The 20,392-nt window shown below is 43.4% G+C and overlaps 1 protein-coding gene across 7 annotated transcripts in view; it reads right to left on the bottom strand.

Moving 5' to 3' along the window:
• Nucleotides 1–18,685, bottom strand: part of DGKH (diacylglycerol kinase eta) — a 203,389-nt gene extending 184,704 nt beyond the window's left edge. For 6 of the 7 annotated variants that reach the window (XR_010123554.1, XM_054446619.2, XM_063650787.1 and 3 more), the window contains exons 1-2: nt 18,342–18,685; nt 10,344–10,547 (exon numbers count right to left, since the gene is read on the bottom strand). Coding sequence is in view for 6 of the 7 variants with exons in the window: in XM_054446619.2 (XP_054302594.2) it covers nt 10,344–10,547; nt 18,342–18,401 (264 nt within the window). In the remaining variant the exon portion in view is untranslated. Of the gene's footprint in view, nt 1–10,343; nt 10,548–10,982; nt 11,196–18,341 lie in introns of those variants that run through there. The other variant, XM_063650785.1, reaches the window with a different exon arrangement.
• Nucleotides 18,686–20,392: the final 1,707 nt, after the last annotated feature.

Here is a 20,392-nt window from a genome sequence, read left to right as displayed (position 1 = left end):
CCAATTTGGAAATGGAGAAATCCTCAATTCAGAGTGATGATGTGTATTGCTCAGGGTATGCTAACCGCTATAGCAAACAATGCCCAAATCTCAGGGACTTAACACAATAAAGCTCTATTTCCCCCTCATGTCACAATCCAATGTGGCTAATGGGATTCAGGGAGGAGCACAAAGGGTTCTTCTCCATGAAGTCATTCAGGGATCCAGCCTCCTTCCACTGGATAATCTGTATCTACCTGGCAGGTGAGGGAAAACACAAGGCATGGAGAGTCCTACAAACAGCTTGAAAGGCCAAGTACAGACATCACTCTCACCTGTATTTCACCAGCCAGAAGTCAGTTACATAGCTCCATCTATCTGCAAGGGGAAAAAGAAGTCTAATGGTGGGCCAAGAAGAATAGAAAAACACAGTTACCAGTGGGCACAGCATTCTCTGCCCCCTTAAGTAACATGTCTGAGGTCATCTAATATAGTACACGACAAGCTGAGAATCAAACCCAACACTATCTAACTTCTCCAGGAACCTTGCCATTCTATGCCACTGGCTCACTCCATTTCATTGAACCAAGCAGCAAATTTAACGTTTCTCCAAATGAAAATGACAACAGCTGATTTATATTCAAGAGTTCAATATTACTGTGGAATTATATTGTGTATCCAGTAAGTCCTCACTTAACAACATCAATAGGTTCTCAGAAACTGTGATGTTAAGTGAAATTATGTACAGTAGATCCTAGAATAACACTTTTTCATGCAACATCATTTCATTATAACATTAATGAGAAAGAAAATTGGTTTTGTTATATGTCATTTCACTTAAAAGTCAGTTTCCATGAATCTATCAACGATGTTAAGTAAGGACTTACTATATATATAAATGTATTTTTTTCATCTATCTCTATTTTCTGACCTGCAGTTCCCCTTCACAAATCAATGGTTTTAACCTTCTGAGGGGCATACACATAGACATAAACTTTGGTGGAGAGCCCTCTAAAACCCAACCAAACCAGGGATGCATGAACCCAGGCTAAGAACTTTTCTCTGTAGTACCTTACTTTGGATACTGTTAACTCACTTTCAACTTTCTACTTGGTTCCCCCCAACCCCCTTCAGCCCCACTGACCTCCCTCTTTGCAGCTACTGTTCCTTCTACTTAGCCTGCTCTTTACCCAGAGGTCCACATGGCTCATTGCCTAAAAATCCCTTCCCACTCCACCTCCACTCACAGCCACGCTTTATTTCTCTCCATAGCACTTCTCACCTTCTCATATACTATGCGTTTCACGTATTTACAAGTTCATAAATTCTCCTTGCATTAAAATGTGAGCTCCATGAGGGCAGAGGTTTTTGTATATTTTTGCTTACTGCTCTATCCCTGGTACCTACAACAGTACTTGGAACACCATAGATGTTTCTTTGAATGCATGAATTGAGGAGCAACAAAGGAGTAAACTGAGAAGGAGCACACAGGAAGATGCATGATATTGAAAATGTTCCCATTCTGAAGCTGGATTCACGGGTGTTCATTTTACCACAGTGCTTCACAAACTACAGAGATATTATATATTCTTATAAATATCAAATATTATAATATCATATAATTTTAAAGTACTACAAGAGTGTAGATGAACAATACAACTCAAATCACCATGCTTGCTCAGATATAAACTCTTGCACTTTTTGTTACCTACATAAAATAGTGAGATGGAGAAAAGTAGGCCAAAAAATTCATGTCGTTTTCATTCTCTAGCTAGGTAAAAATAAATTTTACTAATATTTTTTCCTCAAATATGTTTTAATAGGCCATGTGGAAAACTACTTCACATGATTCTTTTTAACACTATACCATGACCTTTCAAAAATGGCATCTTACCTTATAGAAGTGAAACTAACAGTTTTCTTTGAAAACCTATTTGAAGAGTTACGTACCTAGAAGCATTTTTTTCTAAAATAATCCTTTTAAAAGTATGTAAAAAAAGTCTCAATAATTTTTGTTAAGTTTAATTCAAATGAATATAAATTTCAGCTGGAATTTTTTATTTCAAAATTTACTTTTCAAATGTGCAGTCATATATCTGTCCCTAAAAACATAGGATCCAAATGCAAAACGGCATGATGAAACCTAAAACATTGATGAGAGATATGCTCATGGATTAAACAAATGAATAAAGGCTGGAGCAGGAAGAAGGGGGAAATAAGGGAGAGGAAAAGAGGAATTTAAGGGAGAGAGAAAAGAGCAAAGGGAAGGAGAAGGACAGAGAGGCCAAGAGAAGTAAGGAGCCTGCCTGCCTGCACACACACATGCTTGCAGGCTGTAGATTAAAGTTTCACTGCCCAAGAAGCTATGGGGCTACTGAAAGCAAGGCATCTGGAACCCACCCATTTTAATCCACTGTGAAAGGGATATGGGTACAATCATCAGAAGGAACTGCTTTTGAGTTCCAGCTTTGTCCGTTACTCAGCAGATATTCAAACTTTTGTATAATCATTTATAAAATTTAGGTAACTGTACACAACTGTTCCATAAGATCATGTATAGAAAACTGCTCTGTAACCAATAAAATGCTAAATAGAAAAGTATTTTTAAATTTCTGAATTAAATGCACAAGCTTGTATTTAAAAAGATCTATTATGCTAAATTACATTCTGGTGGTCTGAAAAAGTGCTGATACTCAAATGACACAGTGAGAAGGTCAGAGATTCCAGCTCTACACATGACAAAGTTACCCATACTTCCTCATATAAAACAGAAGCCTAACAGTCTCCCATAGCCTCATAACAAAAAGCAGGAGGGAGAGAATTATTACCGCATATGATCATTTGAAAAAAAAATAAGGAACTATATAAAATAGGAATGACGCACATTGACTCCTAATTTAAAACTACTACCACCAATAGCTGTTGACCACTTTAAAATCATTTAACCAACTCAAAAATACAAATGTTTATTTCTTTTGTTTTAGAGGCAAGGTCTTGCTCTGTCACCCAGGCTGGAGAGCAGTGGTTCCAAGTAGCTGGGACCACAGGTGCCACCACGCCCAGCTAACTTTCTTATTTTTTAATATTTTATAGAGATGGGGTCTCCCTGTTTTGCTAAAGTTTGTCTCAGACTCTTGGCATTAAGCAACCTTACCAGCTCAGCCTCCCAAATTGCTGGGATTACAGGCATGAGCCACGGTGCCCAACTACAGATGTGTTTCCAGTGACTAAATAGTCATAGAGTAAAATACTCAATATCCAACAAAACCAAACAAATTTGCCAAGGGAAACTGTAATGTACTAACACGTTATGGCCTTTTTCAAAGGTCTATTCTTAGATGTAAAACAAACTCTCTTTAATTAAAACCTTTGCTTATAAACACATTTCCCGAGTAAGTAAAGCCTAACAAATCCAATATGAGTGAAAAACACTGTACCCTGGAAACAGAAAGGGGCCCCACGTCCTTTATAATGGTAGTTTCATATAACCTTTTGCCTCTTTACCACAATAGCAAACAAGCAAACTTAAACTAAGTGAAAGAGTTCTAAATTTAGATACTTTAAAATATGGCATCTTTAAGTTATATGTAAAGGTTTAGTGAATTATTTATTATGTCTCTTATCTTTAATAATGGGATATCATGTTTAACTTGTAATCAAAATGGAAAGAAAGCTGTTATACCATATATTACTGTACTGAGAGTCAGAATTTCCAGTCTATATTTAGTTCACATTAAAATGGAAGCAAAGACGCAAACCAAGCTAAAAATAAAATGTTCTACAAAGATGAGATTTTTTAAATGGACTGAAATCTAGCTTTATTTGGTCCCTTAATGTGGATCATATTTAACAGCACCTTAACTTTGCAATGCTTGGCAAACCTAACTATACTACCTTCCATTTTCTAACATAGGTGCCAGCAAACTACAGCCCACAGATTATATCCATGGGCCGTATCCTGCCGGCCGCCTGATTTTATATAGTCAACAAGCTAAGAAGGTTTTCACATGTTCAAATTGATTTCTTAAAAAGAGGAATAATAATATTTCTTAGCACATGAAAATTACACGAAATTCAAACTTCAGTGTCCTTAAATAAAGTTTTGTTGGAACACAGCAACACTTAAAGTATTGTCTATGGCTGTTTTATGCTACAATGGCAAAGTGGAGTAATTTTTTTTCTTTTTCTTTACTAAGGTATAATTGACAAAAATTGTACATATTTCTGGCACATGGAGTGATTTTTCATGTATGTATACATTGTGAAATGATTAAATCAAGCGAATTAATATATCCATCACCTCACATATTTAATTTATTGTGGGTGAGAACATTTAAGATCTACTCTTAGCAATTTTCAAGTATACAACGCTTTATTATTACTACAGTCACCTTGCTGTACAAAAGAATTTATTCTATTCTCCAGAATAAGAACTTATTCTCCAGAATTATTCTGGAGTTCTCCAGTTTTCCCCAACACCCTCCTCTTCTTAGTAACCTCCATTCTCTGAGTTAAATAATTTCAGCAGACATCTTACGGCCCACAGAATTTAAACTATTTACTATCTGGCCCTTTACGGGAAAAGTTAGCCAACTTCTGACCTGGATGTGTGTTAATTGCTTGAGATATCTTTCTGCTCATCACCTATCAAAATGTAAAAGTTCCTACTCGCTTCTCATTTCATATTGAGTTTCAGAGCAATAAAGCTGTCAGTATCACTTTATTCTCATTTCCTAATATTCTTATGGCCATGTTTCTGTTTCCCATCTATTTGGATCATTATGATTCCCATGTTTCCACACAGAACTCTAGCTAAAAGTTTTAAATAATATTTCCTAATTTATTCTGCTTCTCTTTTAAATGCTGGCCATGAACCATATGACCCAGTAATGGGCTGCCACCTACAATTTCAAAAACACAGAGCAAGTCTTCCCCAGTATACTTCATCTAGGGTTTGTGATGAAAGATAATGTTTTAATGGCACAAATTGTATTTTGTAAGGCAGTGAAAAATGCACATCAATATTTTCATATACTGCCTTACCATAAAGGAACAAGAGTTTATTTATACATCCTTCATAGTAAATTAAAACCAAGATATCAATTGAAGAATGTCATCATTATCCTTACTGTGCTTAAAAATACATGTTTTTGGCCGGGCGTGGTGGCTCACGCCTGTAATCCCAGCACTTTGGGAGGCCAAGGCAGGTGCATCACGAGGTCAAGAGATCAAGACCACCCTGGCCAACATGGTGAAACCCCGTCTCTACTAAAAATACAAAAAAATTAGCTGGGCGTGGTGGCATGCGCCTGTAGTCCCAGCTACTCGGGAGGCTGAGGCAGGAGAATCGCTTGAACCCAGGAGGCGGAGGTTGCAGTGAGCCGAGATCGCGCCACTGCACTCCAGCCTGGCAACAGAGTAAGACTCCGTCACACACACACACAAAATATATATATATATATATGTAGTTTTATATATATAGTTATATATAGTTTTATATATATAGTTATATATAGTTTTATATATATAGTTATATATAGTTTTATATATATAGTTATATAGAGAGTTATATATAGTTATATAGAGAGTTATATATAGTTATATATAGTTATATGGAGAGTTATATATATAGAATTATAGAGTTATATATAGAGTTATATATAGTTATATATAGTTATATATAGTTATATATAGAGTTATATATAGAGTTATATATATAGTTATATAGTTATATAGAGTTATATATAGTTATATATAGTTATATATACATATATAGTTATGTATATAGTTATATATATAGTTATGTACATATAGTTACAGTTATATACATATAGTTCTATATAGTTATACATATAGTTATATATATAGTTAAATATAGCTATATATAGAGTTACATATATAGTTATATATATACAGTTACATATATAGTTATATATATAATTAGTAGTAGTAGTAAGATTTATTTTATTTCTTTTTTTATTTTACTTTAAATTCTGGGTTACACGTGCAGAACCTGCAGGTTTGTTACATTGGTATACATGTGCCATGGTGGTTTGCTGCACCAAAAATATATCTTAATCCAGATAGAATACTGGTGTGTTTTTCGGTCTTGTTTTGGGTTTGTTTTTTCCTTTGAGATGGAGTTTCACTGTTGCCCAAGCTAGTCTTGAATTCTTGGGTTCAACTGATTGTCCTACCTTGGCCTCTCAAAGTGGTAGGATTACAGGCATGAGCCACCGCCCTCAGCCTAGATAAAATGTTGATGCAAAATTCTGAATATCTTTTTAGTGTTTAGGTATGTTTTACCTAAATTTAGAGACTCATTTGTGGCCATTAGCTGTAAGAAGACATATAAATGTCAAAAAAAATAATAAATGAGAACACAATAAACCTCATCAGAAGTATTTTTGACACATGTAGCTTCACAACCTTAGCCGAGATGACCCAAGGGCAGAAAAAGTCATTGAGATGGTTCCCATTTGTTTATACTGTTTGGTTTATGATTGTTGAACAATCCTAGGCTGTAAGCCTGACCAAGTTTCTTCCAGCCATTCCCATAAAATGAAAGGTTGCAGTATTCATGGGCCAACAAAAAACACGCAAGGCTTCTTTCACATTCATCCTCAAAACCCAATTTGTCTGAATCTGTATTAGCGTTGTTTCAAAAATGTCTTATTCTCAGTAAATACCTGTGAAATTCTCTGCAACAGTATGTCTGAATGCAAATCCAAAAACTCAAGAAGGTACTAAGAGGAGGAAGAGATACGACAAGTGTTAGGACTCCATTTTGGCTTTCCTACATCAGCATCACTTTCACTTTTGTACTTAAGTGACTTTTTGTCTTTGGGAAATAAAGGCAGCCATAAAATCATTTAATGTTTAGCACCTGAGTGGCTAGATGAGACCACCTGAAATTCCACTTAGGTTATTCAGAGAAATGTACCCTAAAACTTAAAAGTATAATGATAATAAAAAATAAAAATAAAAAATATAGTATTGGGGCAAAAAAAAAAAAAATAAAGTACTCAAATAGCTCCTAAAAAAAAAAAAAAAGAAAAAGTTCAAAACAGAGAAAGAGGAAAATAGTAGAGAGGACAGCATAGACATACAAAGAAACCAGGAATAAATGGAAAATGAAAAGGGGAACAAAAAGTATACTGTATGGAGTTATGATGAGGGTGCTAAAATACACATGAGGATTTTATTAAGCCACACTGATTTCAAAAGCATACCAATTCCATTCTTTACTTAAAAATCATCAAATCCACTATGAAAAAGCTAAGATTAGTGCATTGTCCTAAAACAACCCATATTTACTTCTGCAAAAAACTGGTTAAATGATGACATATTAGGTTGAACCATATGAAGCATTCCATATTCAACCAGTTTTGACCTACTGACAAAGCAGGATAGATGAGCAAGAACTGCTTGTGCTGTCTTAAAAATGACTGGGGCCGAGGCCGTGGCTCACCCCTGTAATCCTAGCACTTTGGGAGGCCGAGGCAGGCGGATCACCTGAGGTCAGGAGTTCGCGATCAGCCTGACCAACATGGAGAAACCCCATCTTTACTAAAAATAAAAAATTAGCTGGGTGTGGCGGCGCATGCCTGTAGTCCCAGCTACTCGGGAGGCTGAGGCAGGGGCAGGAGAATCGCTTGAACCTGGGAGGCGGAGGCTGCGGTGAGCTGAGATCATGGCATTGCACTCCAGCCTGGGCAACAAGAGTTAAACTCCATCTCAAAAAAAAAAAAAAAAAAAAAAAAAGACTGGACTTTGAGCTAATCTTAGGGCCTACCTCTTCTCCAGGTGCTCCCATCTTACACATCTGTGTGGGGACACAGAAAGTATTTGTCTTTTTCTAAAGATCCTTCCCTTAATTCTCATCTGAATCATAATTGAAGACTGGGAACCAACGTTAAATTTAGTAGTTCTCATTCTATAAATTCCCCCTATTGCTCTCACTTTCTTCCAAAGAATCAGTATATGTGATAAAAGACATAAATGATGAAGTCTGTGACATACATGAACAGTCCAATTGCAGGAGGAGGGGTATGAGGTTGAAGCTCACTGGTCTCAGAAATCTTATACCCTGATCTCAAGTGTTCATATATGAAAATGTTGATGAACTTACATGCACTCTAACATATGAGAAAGTGTAAAATACTGAATTTCTGACATTCAATACACTTTTGAAATTCAAGCAATATTTCATTTCATAATCAAAAATGATCTCTCGTGGCAAAATGTATGTGTTAAATGTTTTTATTAGAAAGTCAGATAGAAAATCACAAATAATGTGCTTTTTAAATTTACTTGTAGTCTCCATAAGCATATAATCTTAGCTATTACAACGAGCGCATGAAACCTATAAAATATCGTGGTACTCCCAACAAATTTGTTGTTTGATGTGATTCAATTCAATTTAGAGCCATCTGTAAGTTTTCTTTCGAACAGTATAAATCTACTCGTTAATCCTGATACAAGTATGCATGGAATTTTGACCATTTCATATAAATATGTAACATACACGTTTGTTTGTTTGCTTGTTTGTTTAAGAGACAGAGTCTCGCTTCATTGCCCAGGTTGGAGTGCAATGGCACGATCTCAGTTCACTGCAGCCTTGAACTCCTGGGCTCAAGTGATCCTCAAGTGATCTCCCAAAGTGCTGGGATTACAGGCGTGAGCCACCATGCCCAGCCTCTATACAATTTTTTTTTTTAACCTGCCATTTTGCCCATCATTAACACAGTTTATGAACTTTTTTCAGAATTAAGATTTGAACTATTAAAAACACTTTTAGGAAAGTCCCTAACTTTTTAAAAGCCTTAATCTCACAAAAACACATTAAATGCCATATTCCTAATTTACTACAAACTCAAAAACGTCACTAGTAAAAGGAGTTACAAGATGTACTCTTAACTAAAGTGACTGAATCCCTAACTCTTTAGTATGTGCATCCTGTCAACAGTTGTTCTTGTGTGTTGTTCTTACACATATTTATTTCAGAAAATAAGGAGGCAGGCTACTACAAACATTAATCCACTAGCTTTTTTTTTTTGTCGCTCAGGCTGGAGTGCAGTGGCGCAATCTCTGCTCGCCGCAACCTCCGCCTCCCGGGTTCAAGCGATTCTCCTGCCTCAGCCTCCCGAGGAGCTGGGATCACAGGTGCGCACCCCAAAGCGCAGCTAATTTTTGTATTTTTAATAGAGATAGGGTTTCACCATGTTGGCCAGGCTGGTCTGGAACTCCTGGCCTCAAGTCATCTGCCTGCCTCGGCCTCCCAAAGTGCTGGGATTACAGGCATGAGCCACCGTGACCGGCCACCACAGGCACTGAATAAAAATTATGTTTCCAAATAGGAGTTCATTGACCTTAGAGAAAATTTTTCATAAAAATAGGTGTAGAATGAATTTTTTGCAAATTTATTTTTTAAAACGGTACCCCAAGCCAATGATTTTTTTGTTCCATTTTCAAATTCCTCGTTAAATTTCCCTACTGATAACACACTCTCTGTGAAGATTTTTAAACTACGATGAAAATTAGAATACATAAAAATCCTTTAATATCCATAAGCACTTGCTTTATGTATGTTCATGATCAAATTAAAAATTAACTTTGAGACCTCACAGGTCGACAGCACAAGCTCCATTAACAAGCGTAACACACCATCCTAATGTCCACACAGCACAGAGGTAACTTTTCATTATTAAAAAGAACCGTGGACGCATGGTTCAGAACCCTGCACTTGGCGGGAACCTGCGACACGAAAGCCTGGCCAACACTTGGAGCCACGCAGGGTGCGGTTAAGCCACGAACACCATGTCCCACTTGCCTGCCTCGGGGCTTCTGCCTCCCAAACCGCAGCAGGAGGCAGAGGGGCAGGAAAGGCTGACCGGTGTCACCTTCCACCCACCCTCTGAGTGGGCCTAAGGGGGAAAGCAGCAGGGCTCACTGCAGCGCAGGCTGGTTGGCCAGCACACGCGCACGCTCCCCCGAACGGCAGGGAAGAAAAATTGAAACTCTCCTTTTAAGTTCCCTAAGTAGGAACTCGCGACTGCGCGTCAGCTTTTTCCCACGCTCCCGCCGAGCCGCGGGTTCCCTGCACCCGCCTCTGCCAGCCGAACTCCCTGGGAGCCCAGGCTCGCAACCTCCCGCGCGGCCGCCGGGAATCCGTCCCGCAGCACCGCGGTCCAGCGCCCCCGGGCCCCGCCCCACCCCGCCCCGCCCCGCCCGCGCCCCAGGCCCCGCCCCGCCATCCCCACCTTCCCCGCCTTCCCGGGATCGCCCGGCGCGTTCCAGCGCCCCCGCGCCCTCTCCACCTCCCGCTTTCCACGCGGCCCTCAGGCCCGCCTCCTCCGCCCTACCTTGGTCCGGATCTGCCCCGAGGTGGACACTTTGCGGATCAGTTTCTGGGGTCCCTCTTGCTCCGCTTCGCTGTCAGACGAATCCTCTCCCGGCCCCGCCGAGGCAGCGGCGGAGGTGACCGCGGCGCTGGCTCCGGCGGCCGCTCCTCCAGCGGCGCCCGGAGGGTGGTGCTGGCCTCCGGCCCCTGCCATCCTCTCCGACTCCTGCGGGGACACAGCACCGCCCGGCGGGGGCGGCGGCGGCGGTCAGCGGGTGGGCTCTGCCCGAGAGGAGCCCGGAACCCCATGCCCGGCCGCCGCCGCCATCTTCCGTTTCCCCAGCTACCCCCGCGGGGTAAGGGTCGCCCGGGGCAGGCGCCTTCCAGGCAGGGGTCCACCCGGCTCCTCTGACCGGTTCCCGCCCGAGCGGCGGCCGCGGTGGGGCGCAGGGGTCACGGACCCCCGCCCGCCTGGGACCCCTGCGCACCCAGCCTCGGATAGGACCAGCGCGGGTAGAGAGGATGGGGTGACAGGGTTTGGAGCAACATCTCTTCCACTCCCTCTACGGTCTGGGGTCCCCAGGATGGACAGGAGGGTGGGGGAGGCAGGAAACCTCTGCAGCCCACCCCGCAGTAGCGATGCCCGCACACCCCCTCTCACTTCTGGACAGCAGGGGCAACACCGATCCCTGGGGAAGAATGGAAACCTGGAGCTTCCTCCCGGCACCCTTGGGTGCACCCGCCACCTCCTGGACCCCGAATCTCTCCAGAGACACTTGGGCCTCGCCGCGCGGTTCCAGCTGAATAAAAGTCCCCTTTGCCACCAAGATAGTCTGGCGCTGCCCCTCGTTGGTCTCCCGACCCCCAGCCCCACTCCGAGGACGGTACCTCTCCCGCCTCCGCCAGGGCTGTCGGGTCCTCTCAGCTCTCCTGACTGCGGCGTTCAGTTTCTGGCCCACCCCCACCCCCATCCGGCGCACACGGAAGAGAAGAGCATTTTCCGGGAGGTTCAGCTCCGCTCTGAGAACTTTTCGTTCAGAAAGAGCGATCCCCTTCGGCTAACAGGAAACTGGGAAGGGCGTGGAGAAAGCGCAGAAACAAGAGACTACTCGCAGCCCAAGACGACAGAACGCACAAGAAGTGTCTAAGCTGAAGCGCTAACCGAGATTGCCTGGAAGAAAACAATACACTCGAGCCATGCGAACACCAGTACCCGAGACAAAAAGCCTTGGAAGTCCTGGCAGAGCCACTCCCTAGCCCGGACTAGAGCAAGAGGAAATGGGATCAACAGGCTGTAGCCACCGCGCACAACTCCCATGCAAGCTGGCTGCGCGGGCACTTGGGAACCGCGGACTGGCAGCGGGTTGTGCACGCTTAACGTCAAAGAAGCCTCACAGGTGTGAGGGGGCTGCGAGAGAAGACATTAAAACGACAGATCCCTCTTGTCATCCAAAGAGAACACCAAACTGGTGTTAGCTATATTTTTAAATAGGACAAAAAGTCCCTGCCAGACTGTGGAGTCTCTCCACCTGGAGAAAGCATTCAATCTCTGTTATCATGTTCATGTCTTTCAGTACCCATTCCTTTCGTATTTTTTCAGTTGACATGACCTTTAAGGTTCCTCCAAACTAAGGTTCTATTTTTTTTTTAACTTGCAGTCTTACTCCCAACAAGAAATTTGATTTATTAGAGCTAACAGTTCTAAGAAGTTTTAAGAAATAGTATGCAATCCCAATACTGGACATCACATTGTAAATTAAATTCATTAAAATGTAAAATGTGTTTAGTTCAAATATTTAAAGACAGGAGACTGCTGCTATGTAATAATAACAGGCTATTTCTGCAGCTTCTGTTGTCTCCTTTAGGAAAGGAAGGAGTTGGGCAAAATGAATTTTAAGAGCGCTTAGAGCTCCACAAATATGTAATTCTTTACAAAGAACATATTTCTGGAAATTCTTAAAAGAGAAAAATAATCAAAATAATGGCCTTCATTCCCACCTGTTTGGTCATGGACAAGTCCAATATTTTGGAAATGTAGACAAGGACACCTAGTAAAGGGTCTTTAGAAAGAATAAACTTAGTTTAGTCCTCTCTTTTAATGTAAAGAAACTAAGGCCCCAAATGACAAACTGGGACTAAAGTCAAAATCATGCAGTTACTATTCTAATGTTCTATTCACTTTATCACACTGTATAACTAAAGTCTGTCAGTTACCATATACTTCTATTCATACGTTATGCGTTTTATACAGCAACATTTTCCAGAATCCAGGCAGCGAGTGATTAAACTGAAAGGCATTATCTAATGCCCAGCCTGATTTTGTGATTTTAACAGGTCAGATTACACATCTCATTCTTTGATTCAAACACTGATTGCTTAAAGATACTTAAAAAGTTTCATATCCCAGAGCTGAGCCATTAATACCTCAAAGTAAAGGTATTCCTTTCTCATAAAGATTTAACCTCAGAGCCAGCTTTGCACTTCTGCAATCACCTCTTCTGAAGAGCCAGTTTCAACGAATCCATTATTTAAGATACCTGACTTACTAGCCTCTTCTCGGTCTTATCTGTAAATTAGAAGTTTTTAGAATGAATATCTAATTTGTGCACTGTGTACCTGCAATGTACTTCACCTTCCTTAAAAGTATTACAAGGTCAAGGTCTCAATCTTTCCAATAATTTCAACCATGTAGCTCAAAATAGCAACTGAAACAATTTCAAATATGTGGTATCTTACATTATTTATTTGATTTATAAGAATTCCTTGATCTTTTCCTTAGTGATTTCAGATTTTTCAATAATTGCTTAGATGCATCTTACATTTTTATTGTTACTTTGAAATCTCTGTTCAGAACATATGACAAATACACTATTAAAGACTTCAACATAAGCTGTGTAGACACTGCATTTAGGATGAAATGGAAATAGGTGGTAGCTACCCCTAAATTAGGTTTTTACTTAATAGAGATCCTGGCCCATTAAAACAAGGAACACCTATTAGACTGAAGATGTGTAAGTCACAGCCAAATTTCATGCCAACTTTATGAATATTAGTGTATTATTTTCTACAGAGGTATTTTGAATTATATTTTTACTGATCACTACTCATAACAAAAGGGGTTTTATACCCATTGGCAACTTTCAAATCTCACATATTCTATGGTTTTATCTTAAATATTATACCATAAATATGCAGAATGCTACATTTTATATCCTGAAGAGCTCAAAATGTTCTAGGACTTGTGTTCCTAATCAATAAGGAACCAATCAAAGAATACTGCAGGTTGACCAAGTACAGGCATTGAGAAGCTGCCTTAATTAAAACTTAAGAACACGCTATTTGCTACATATTAAGAATCTGACATTCAAAACTTTTAACCTATTACCATATCCTTAGTTGTTACCTGAATGAAAAAGATTTGGGGATTAATTGTGATATTAACTGCATATATATATGGTCATCCTTGTACCTGAGGCAAAAACCTTTCATTATCTAGACCTAATGCAAAGATGTTTATAACCTCTCATTTACATTTTGGCCCTATCCTTTGAAACTCTTTTTTCCTTTCGACCTGGATAGTTTTATCAGCGCTAACTAGTATAAAACCATTTCAAAATAAAGCAAATTTTTTTTCTTTTTTTAGAGACAAAGTCTTGCTCTCTTGCCCAGGCTGGAGTGCAATAGCCAATCACAGCTCACTGCGTCCTTAAACTCTGGGCTAAAAAGGCTCCTCTGGCATCAGCCTCCCAGGGTAGTCACAAGATAGCTGGGACTACAGACATGCATCAACAGTCCTGGCTAGTTTTGTTGTTGTTGTTTTTTTTTAGACACAGGGTCTGGTCATCTTCCCCAGGATGGTCTCAAACTCCTGGCCTCAAGAGATCCTCCCACTTTGGCCTCGCAAAGTGTTGCGATTACAGGCATGAGCCACAGCACCAAAAGCAAATTTTAATAAGTGTACTCTAGCATCCCCCAACCAAGGACTACTTTGTAAATACTTCCACATTTTTGAAGTGTTGTCTAGAATTCTAACTACCTATTTTCCCCCCCAGTAAGGCTTGTTTGGCTAAATATCTTTCTACCCACCCATGCCCACCACTAAAGTATTTTTTAATTGATTAGAAATTTAGGTTATGCCTCTATTTCCACTGAAATTTGATTGCATTTCAAAGCTAGCATTAAAGAAAATACACAGAAACTTACAAAGCTAAAATTTATCTTCTTTAGGCCCAATGACTTAGCCGGAATGATAAGGCTGATTGTTTATTTAAATGGTTTGCTTAACTAACTTCATTCAGTTCATCTCCCAATCGTGTCCTAAAGTTCAGCAACAGCTCAACATGGCTGCGTTTTAAGAAAGAAGTGCTGGGCCCGGGGCAGTGGCTCACTCCTGTAATCCCAAAACTTCGGGAGGCCAAGGCGAGCGGATCACGAGGTCAGGAGATGGAGACCATCCTGGCTAACAAGGTGAAACCCCGTCTCTACTAAAAATACAAAAAATTAGCCAGGCATGGTGGCACGCGCCTGTAATCCCAGCTACTCAGGAGGCTGAGGCAGGAGAATCGCTTGAATCCAGGAGGCGGAGGTTGCAGTGAGCCAAGATGGCGCCACTGCACTCCAGCCTGGGCAATAGAGTGAGACTGTCTCAAAAAAAAAAAAAAGAAGAAAAAGAAAAAAAAGAAAGAAGTGCTATTCTCTTTACTGTTTGTCAGCATCAATTCCTGATACTGTTTACTCTTCTGCCTGATTAGTTCCACGCAGAATCACGCCATCATGTTTTAGTTTCCATCAAAAATGAATAAGGAGAGGCCAGGTGCAGTGGCTCATGCCAGTAATCCCAGCACATTAGGAGGCTGAGGCGGGCAGATCACTTGAGCACAGGAGTTCAAGGCCAGTCTGGGCAACATAGCTAGGACTATAGGTGCACACCACCACGCCCATCTATACAAGAAAATGCCAAAATTAGCCCGGCATGGTGGCAAGCACCTATACTCCCAGCTACTCGGGAGGCTGAGGTAGGAGAACTGCTTGAGCCCAGGAGGCAAAGGTTGCAGTGAGCTGAGAATCAGGCCCCTGCACTCCAGCCTGGGTGACACAGTGAGACACTGCCTCAAACAATAAGGAGAGTAAATGGTTACATGCATGCTATTGTGATATGTACATGCCCTTATGTTATCCCATAAGGGATAATGCAACAGGATCTGTTCATTATTGAACAGAATGAATATTAAGCGTATTCAATATTGTTCAGTATTGAACATTCCTTTTCATAAATGTAAATGAGCATACTTTTATGGTAAAGCATTCAGTTGCCTATATTTGAATTTAAAAAGCAAATTTTACATAACTCCGACCTGTAATCCTAGCTCTTTGGGATGCCATGTCAAGAGGATCCCTTAAGGCCACAAGTTTGAGACCAGCCTGGGCAGATCCCACCTCTACAAAAAAAATCCAAAATGAGCCCAGCATGGTGGCATGTGCCTGTAGTCCTAGCTACTCAGGAGGCTGAGACGGGAGGATCCCTCCTGGCTGCAGTGAGCTACGATCACACCACTGTACTCCAGCCTGGGCAACAGAGCAAGCCCCTGTCTCAAAAAAAAAAAAAAAAAGTTTTTAAATAGAAAAAAAAAACTTTGAAATGGAGTCCAAGTCAAAGCAGGTATTCCTAACCTGAGGTCTTTGAGGATCCACAGATTGGTCTTAAAGAAATCTGTGGTACTCTTGAAACTGTATTAAAATGTTTTACATATGTATACACACACACATAAATACATATATAAACATATGTACGTAACATATATGTCACATAAGTGCACGTTTGAGAGAAAGAGGGTCCATAGCTTTGATCAGAGTCTTAAAGGGATTGCTGACCCCAAAAAAGGTCACAAATCTCCAATTTTGATGGATTTTGTGTCCCTTCAAAACATATTTAAACTGTCTCTCCACCCTTTTCCCCTTGCTCCAAATGCCCGAAAAGTTTAACATTTAAACACTACTTTTTTCCCTAATGTATCCCACATTTATCTTTATATGCCACTTTTTAGTAATTTGGATAAATTGTCTTAAGAAGTTAAATGAAAATTCCCTTCATTAGTTCTTCGATGGACTTGGTCACATCTGTATGACCACAGGGTTTAGAATAAAGTCGCTTGTAAAAAGTATTATTTTATGCCACATACCCATGATCTCTGAATGTATTTTTTGTGACTTTCTGATTGTAAACCATTAACATATATGAAACAAGACATTCTGTTTAGTTAAGAACGTTAGCTTTCTGAGGTCAAGGATCTGTTTCTCTGTTGTTGGTAACTGCTATCCAACAGTCCTGGAACATAATAGGTGCGGAATGAAAATCGGTGCAGAGCAAATGAAAAGGCCTTCAGTGTTTAAAGAAAATAAACCTAATTTTTAAAAGATGGTTCTGCAGTCTGAATAAAGTATTGCAGTTCATTCACACATTTATGTTAGGGCTCTAGTTTTAAAAGCTCCAGTGCTAAGGCTGGAAACTGAATATTTTCTGTGGAAAATAAATGAGCATTTTACTTGTCACTTTTGAGAAGCAAAAAAAAAAAAAAATTCTCTAATTTTCTAAATGTCAAGTAGTTCTGACAGCAGCAGCCTAAAGGAAAACACATACACCCGGATATTTCCATTGTGATTGGTGTTGGCTTAAAGTATCCAGGTTCCTACAGGAAAGTTTAAAAGTAAAGTCACTGAATTTAGTTCTCAATGATCTTTGATTTAAACTTCAAAACTGGATTGTATTTTTAATTTGGAGACTAGCTTAAGCCCCCGTGATAACCACAATGGAAGAAACAAGAGCAGATGGGCAACCTGACGACATGTTCAAATTCACGAAAGCAAAGACAGCTGCAGATGCAGAGGGATCAGAGTCGAAGGACGCTTCTGAAAGGTCAGGAATCAGGCCGAGAAACGTACTCTGGGCAAAGGAGGTACTCTGGGCAAAGGAGCTGAGAGCGTACACACTAGAAAAGAAAAAGGACAGCCAACCCTGGCACCTGACCTAGCGGCTCTCAACGGGCAGAGGGCCGGCCTGAGCAGACTCGGAGATTCCCTGGGAAAACAGCATCCGAACACGTTGACTGGAACACGGGTGAGGCCAGAAATTTCGGACGGGGCTTTTCAGACTGGCTCAGAATGTCAACCAAGAAGGAGTAGCAAATATCGAGGCAGGGCGTGGAGAGCCAAAATTCGACGCCAGGGAAAAGGCAGCCGACACAGGCTTCCAGAGCTCTGAGGGAGAGGGGGATTCCGGGGTGGAATCCCTGGAGACGGTTCTGTTTGAATCGGAAGAAAGAAGGAAGTTGAGGGAGTTTGAGGGAACAAATCCAAAGCCCCCCGGTCTCTTCCTCCTTATCCTCGCACACATAAGACACGCACACACACTACTCTTGGCTTCTAAAATTACTCAACCTCCGCGTTGCGTGTGCAGCGAAATCCCAGGCGAAAGCGAAGTCAGCTTTCTACTTCGTCCCCAGCAAAACCCGTTGCACCCTCCAGACGCCCAAGCTTTAGCGGCGGGCAGGAGTCGGAGGCATGGTTCTAGGTTCCGCGCCGCGCTCAGCCTCTCCAGGCGCGGGTCCCCGGGAACCTGCGCGCCCAGGTGACGACCAGGGCGCGGTCTCGACAGGGAAAACCGTGCTCCTCCGACTCCCCACGCCGACCGCGCAGCCTGGCTTCTCCTCTCCCCCGCCTACATTCCACGGTCTCAAAGCAAGTGAAAAGTTGAGGAGTCGGTGAAGCCGGGAAACGGTCCTCGCAGGGCCGTCGCCAGCGGTTTGCCAGCGGTTCGCCAGCGGTTCCTCGGGGAGAGCCTCGATCAGCCGGACAAAGGCGCTCCAGGCGGCGCGCGAAGAGGAGCCCGGGCGGCGGAGGAAGCGCTGCCCCGGCTGGGAAGCAGCTGGGGACCTCATCCCGGGCCATTTCCTGAACGGAACCCGGCCCTGGCGGGGGGAGCAGAGGAGAAGCGGGAGGGGGTGGGTGCGGGCGCGGTACCCACCGGTTCCTCCCACGCTGGGCTGCGGGCGCCAGGCGCGGGGCGCACGTGCTGCGGCTCCATCGCGCCGGCCCGCGCCCGCCGTCCGCCCGGGCGCGCAGACCCGGGTCCCCGCCGCCGCCGCTGCGCCGGGGCTGCTGGATGCGCTTCCCTCGCCGCGGTCCCTCTCGGCCGCAGCCGCCGCCCCGGCTCCCCGCCCGGGGCCAGCCACCGGCCCACCCGCCGTCTCCGGCTTCCGCCGCGCTCTCCCGCCGCGCTCTCCCGCCCCCGCGCCGGTCCCTTCCTCCTCCGCCGCCTCCTCCTTCTCCACGGTCCCGCTCCCCTGCGCGGCTCCAAGCGGTCCGCTCCCCGCCGCCGCCGCCGCCTCCCACGGGCGCAGAATCCGCCCCTCGCTCCTTCCTCCGCCCCCGGCGCCCTCCCCTTTTCCTCCCCGCTACCCGCCCCTCCCCCCCGCCGCCCCCTCCTCCCGGCGGGCGGCCCGGGACGCACGTGACCCCCCTGTCAGGCCTTATAAGGCGCGGAACCGAAAGCGGCCGCCGGGTGGTCACGGGCACCGGGCGGCCGCGCGGAGAGGAGCGGCCTCCCCCGGGGCCGGGCGCGCGGAGAGCGGCGAGGAAAGCCCGGGCTGGGCTGGGCTAGGCTGGCCACCGCGCTGGCGACGGGAGCAGACGCGGGTCCCGGGAGACGCCTCCCAGCGCCCCTGTCTCGCTCTCGCCGTCTCCCGGTGCAGCCCGCGCCCGCCTCCCTCCAAACGCTGGCGGCCCGCGCTGCAGGCGCCTCCCTTCCTGGGGGTGCTGAGGCTTGAGCGAAATCCCACTGGACAGTAACCGGCTTCAGCGGAGCGAAAACTCAGCCGCACTCCAGCTACGCTCCAGGGCAAGCTGCGCCGGCAATGGTTTCTTCCTTGTGACGTTCAAAAGAATGCAGATGGGTTACCAACTACAGGAGAGGTTAAACTTGAGGGAGTGCTTTTTAAATTAATTATCAACGTTTTCATGGAAAGAACCGGCAAAGGAGTCGATCTGTCTTCCAGTTTTATCCCTAGACTCAAATTAGGACATGGGCGGGCTCTCATTGAGCGCTCAGTAAACAGCAAGTCTCCTCCTGCCCTTTGAAAAAGCGTTTCAGATAGCGTTTCGGATCATCTTGGCATTGTAAGCGATTTTCATCTAGTTCCAGTCCAAGTGTGACTGGCTTTACACAGGTTATTCCCCCTCCTGGACTTTCAGGTTCGTTCTTTCAGCATCTTTTCAGGGCACTCAATCATGCCATCATGTCAAATGCATTCACAAATTTTAAAAACAAATCGGCAAGTTAAAAACACGTAATTAATCTAGCCCGTCCCCAGCCCTCTAATTCTTCAGGATCCTGCAAACTGACTTCTGTGCCTGCTGTTCCACGGGGACTGCACTGACAAAAGTCACTTCGTGGTTTTGAAAATCCCCTAAACCATTGGATATTTTCCAATGCCCGCCTTACTTGACCTATTTGCAGCGTTTGCATTGTTGATCAGATATTTATTTATTTATTTATTTATTTATTTATTTATTTATTTTCAGACAGGATCTCGCTCTGTCGCCCAAGCTGGAGTGCAGTGGCGCGATCATGGCTCCCTGTATCCTCGACCTCCTGGGCTCAAGCGATGCTCCCGCCTCAGCCTCTCCAGTACTGGGACTACAGGCGGGCGCCACAAAGCCCAACTAATTGTTTTATTGTTAGTAGAGACGAGGGGGAACTCACTATGTTACCCAAGCTGGCCTCAAGCGATCCTTTGGTCTGGGCCTCCCAAAATGCTGGGATTACAGGAGTGAGCCAGTGCGCCTGGCCCCGATTTTTATTCTTGAAACCATCCCTTCCATTGGCTCTGTGACACCTCGGTCTCCGTGTTTCCTAACCTTTTGTTGCTCAGCCACCTCTTACATGTTGGAGCGTCTAAATGGTCTTGCCCTTAGTCTGTCTCTAATGCTGCCTAGGCACATGGCTTCAATTACCAACCATGTGCTGATAACTCATAAATTTCCATTTCTGTCCCACATCTCCAATTCTATAAAACG

This window comes from Pongo pygmaeus, chromosome 14 (assembly GCF_028885625.2).
Source record: "Pongo pygmaeus isolate AG05252 chromosome 14, NHGRI_mPonPyg2-v2.0_pri, whole genome shotgun sequence".
In the NCBI taxonomy this organism is placed as follows: Eukaryota; Metazoa; Chordata; class Mammalia; order Primates; family Hominidae; genus Pongo; species Pongo pygmaeus.
Note: the sequence above shows the minus strand (reverse complement) of the source record. Positions and strands in the feature narration are given on the sequence as shown.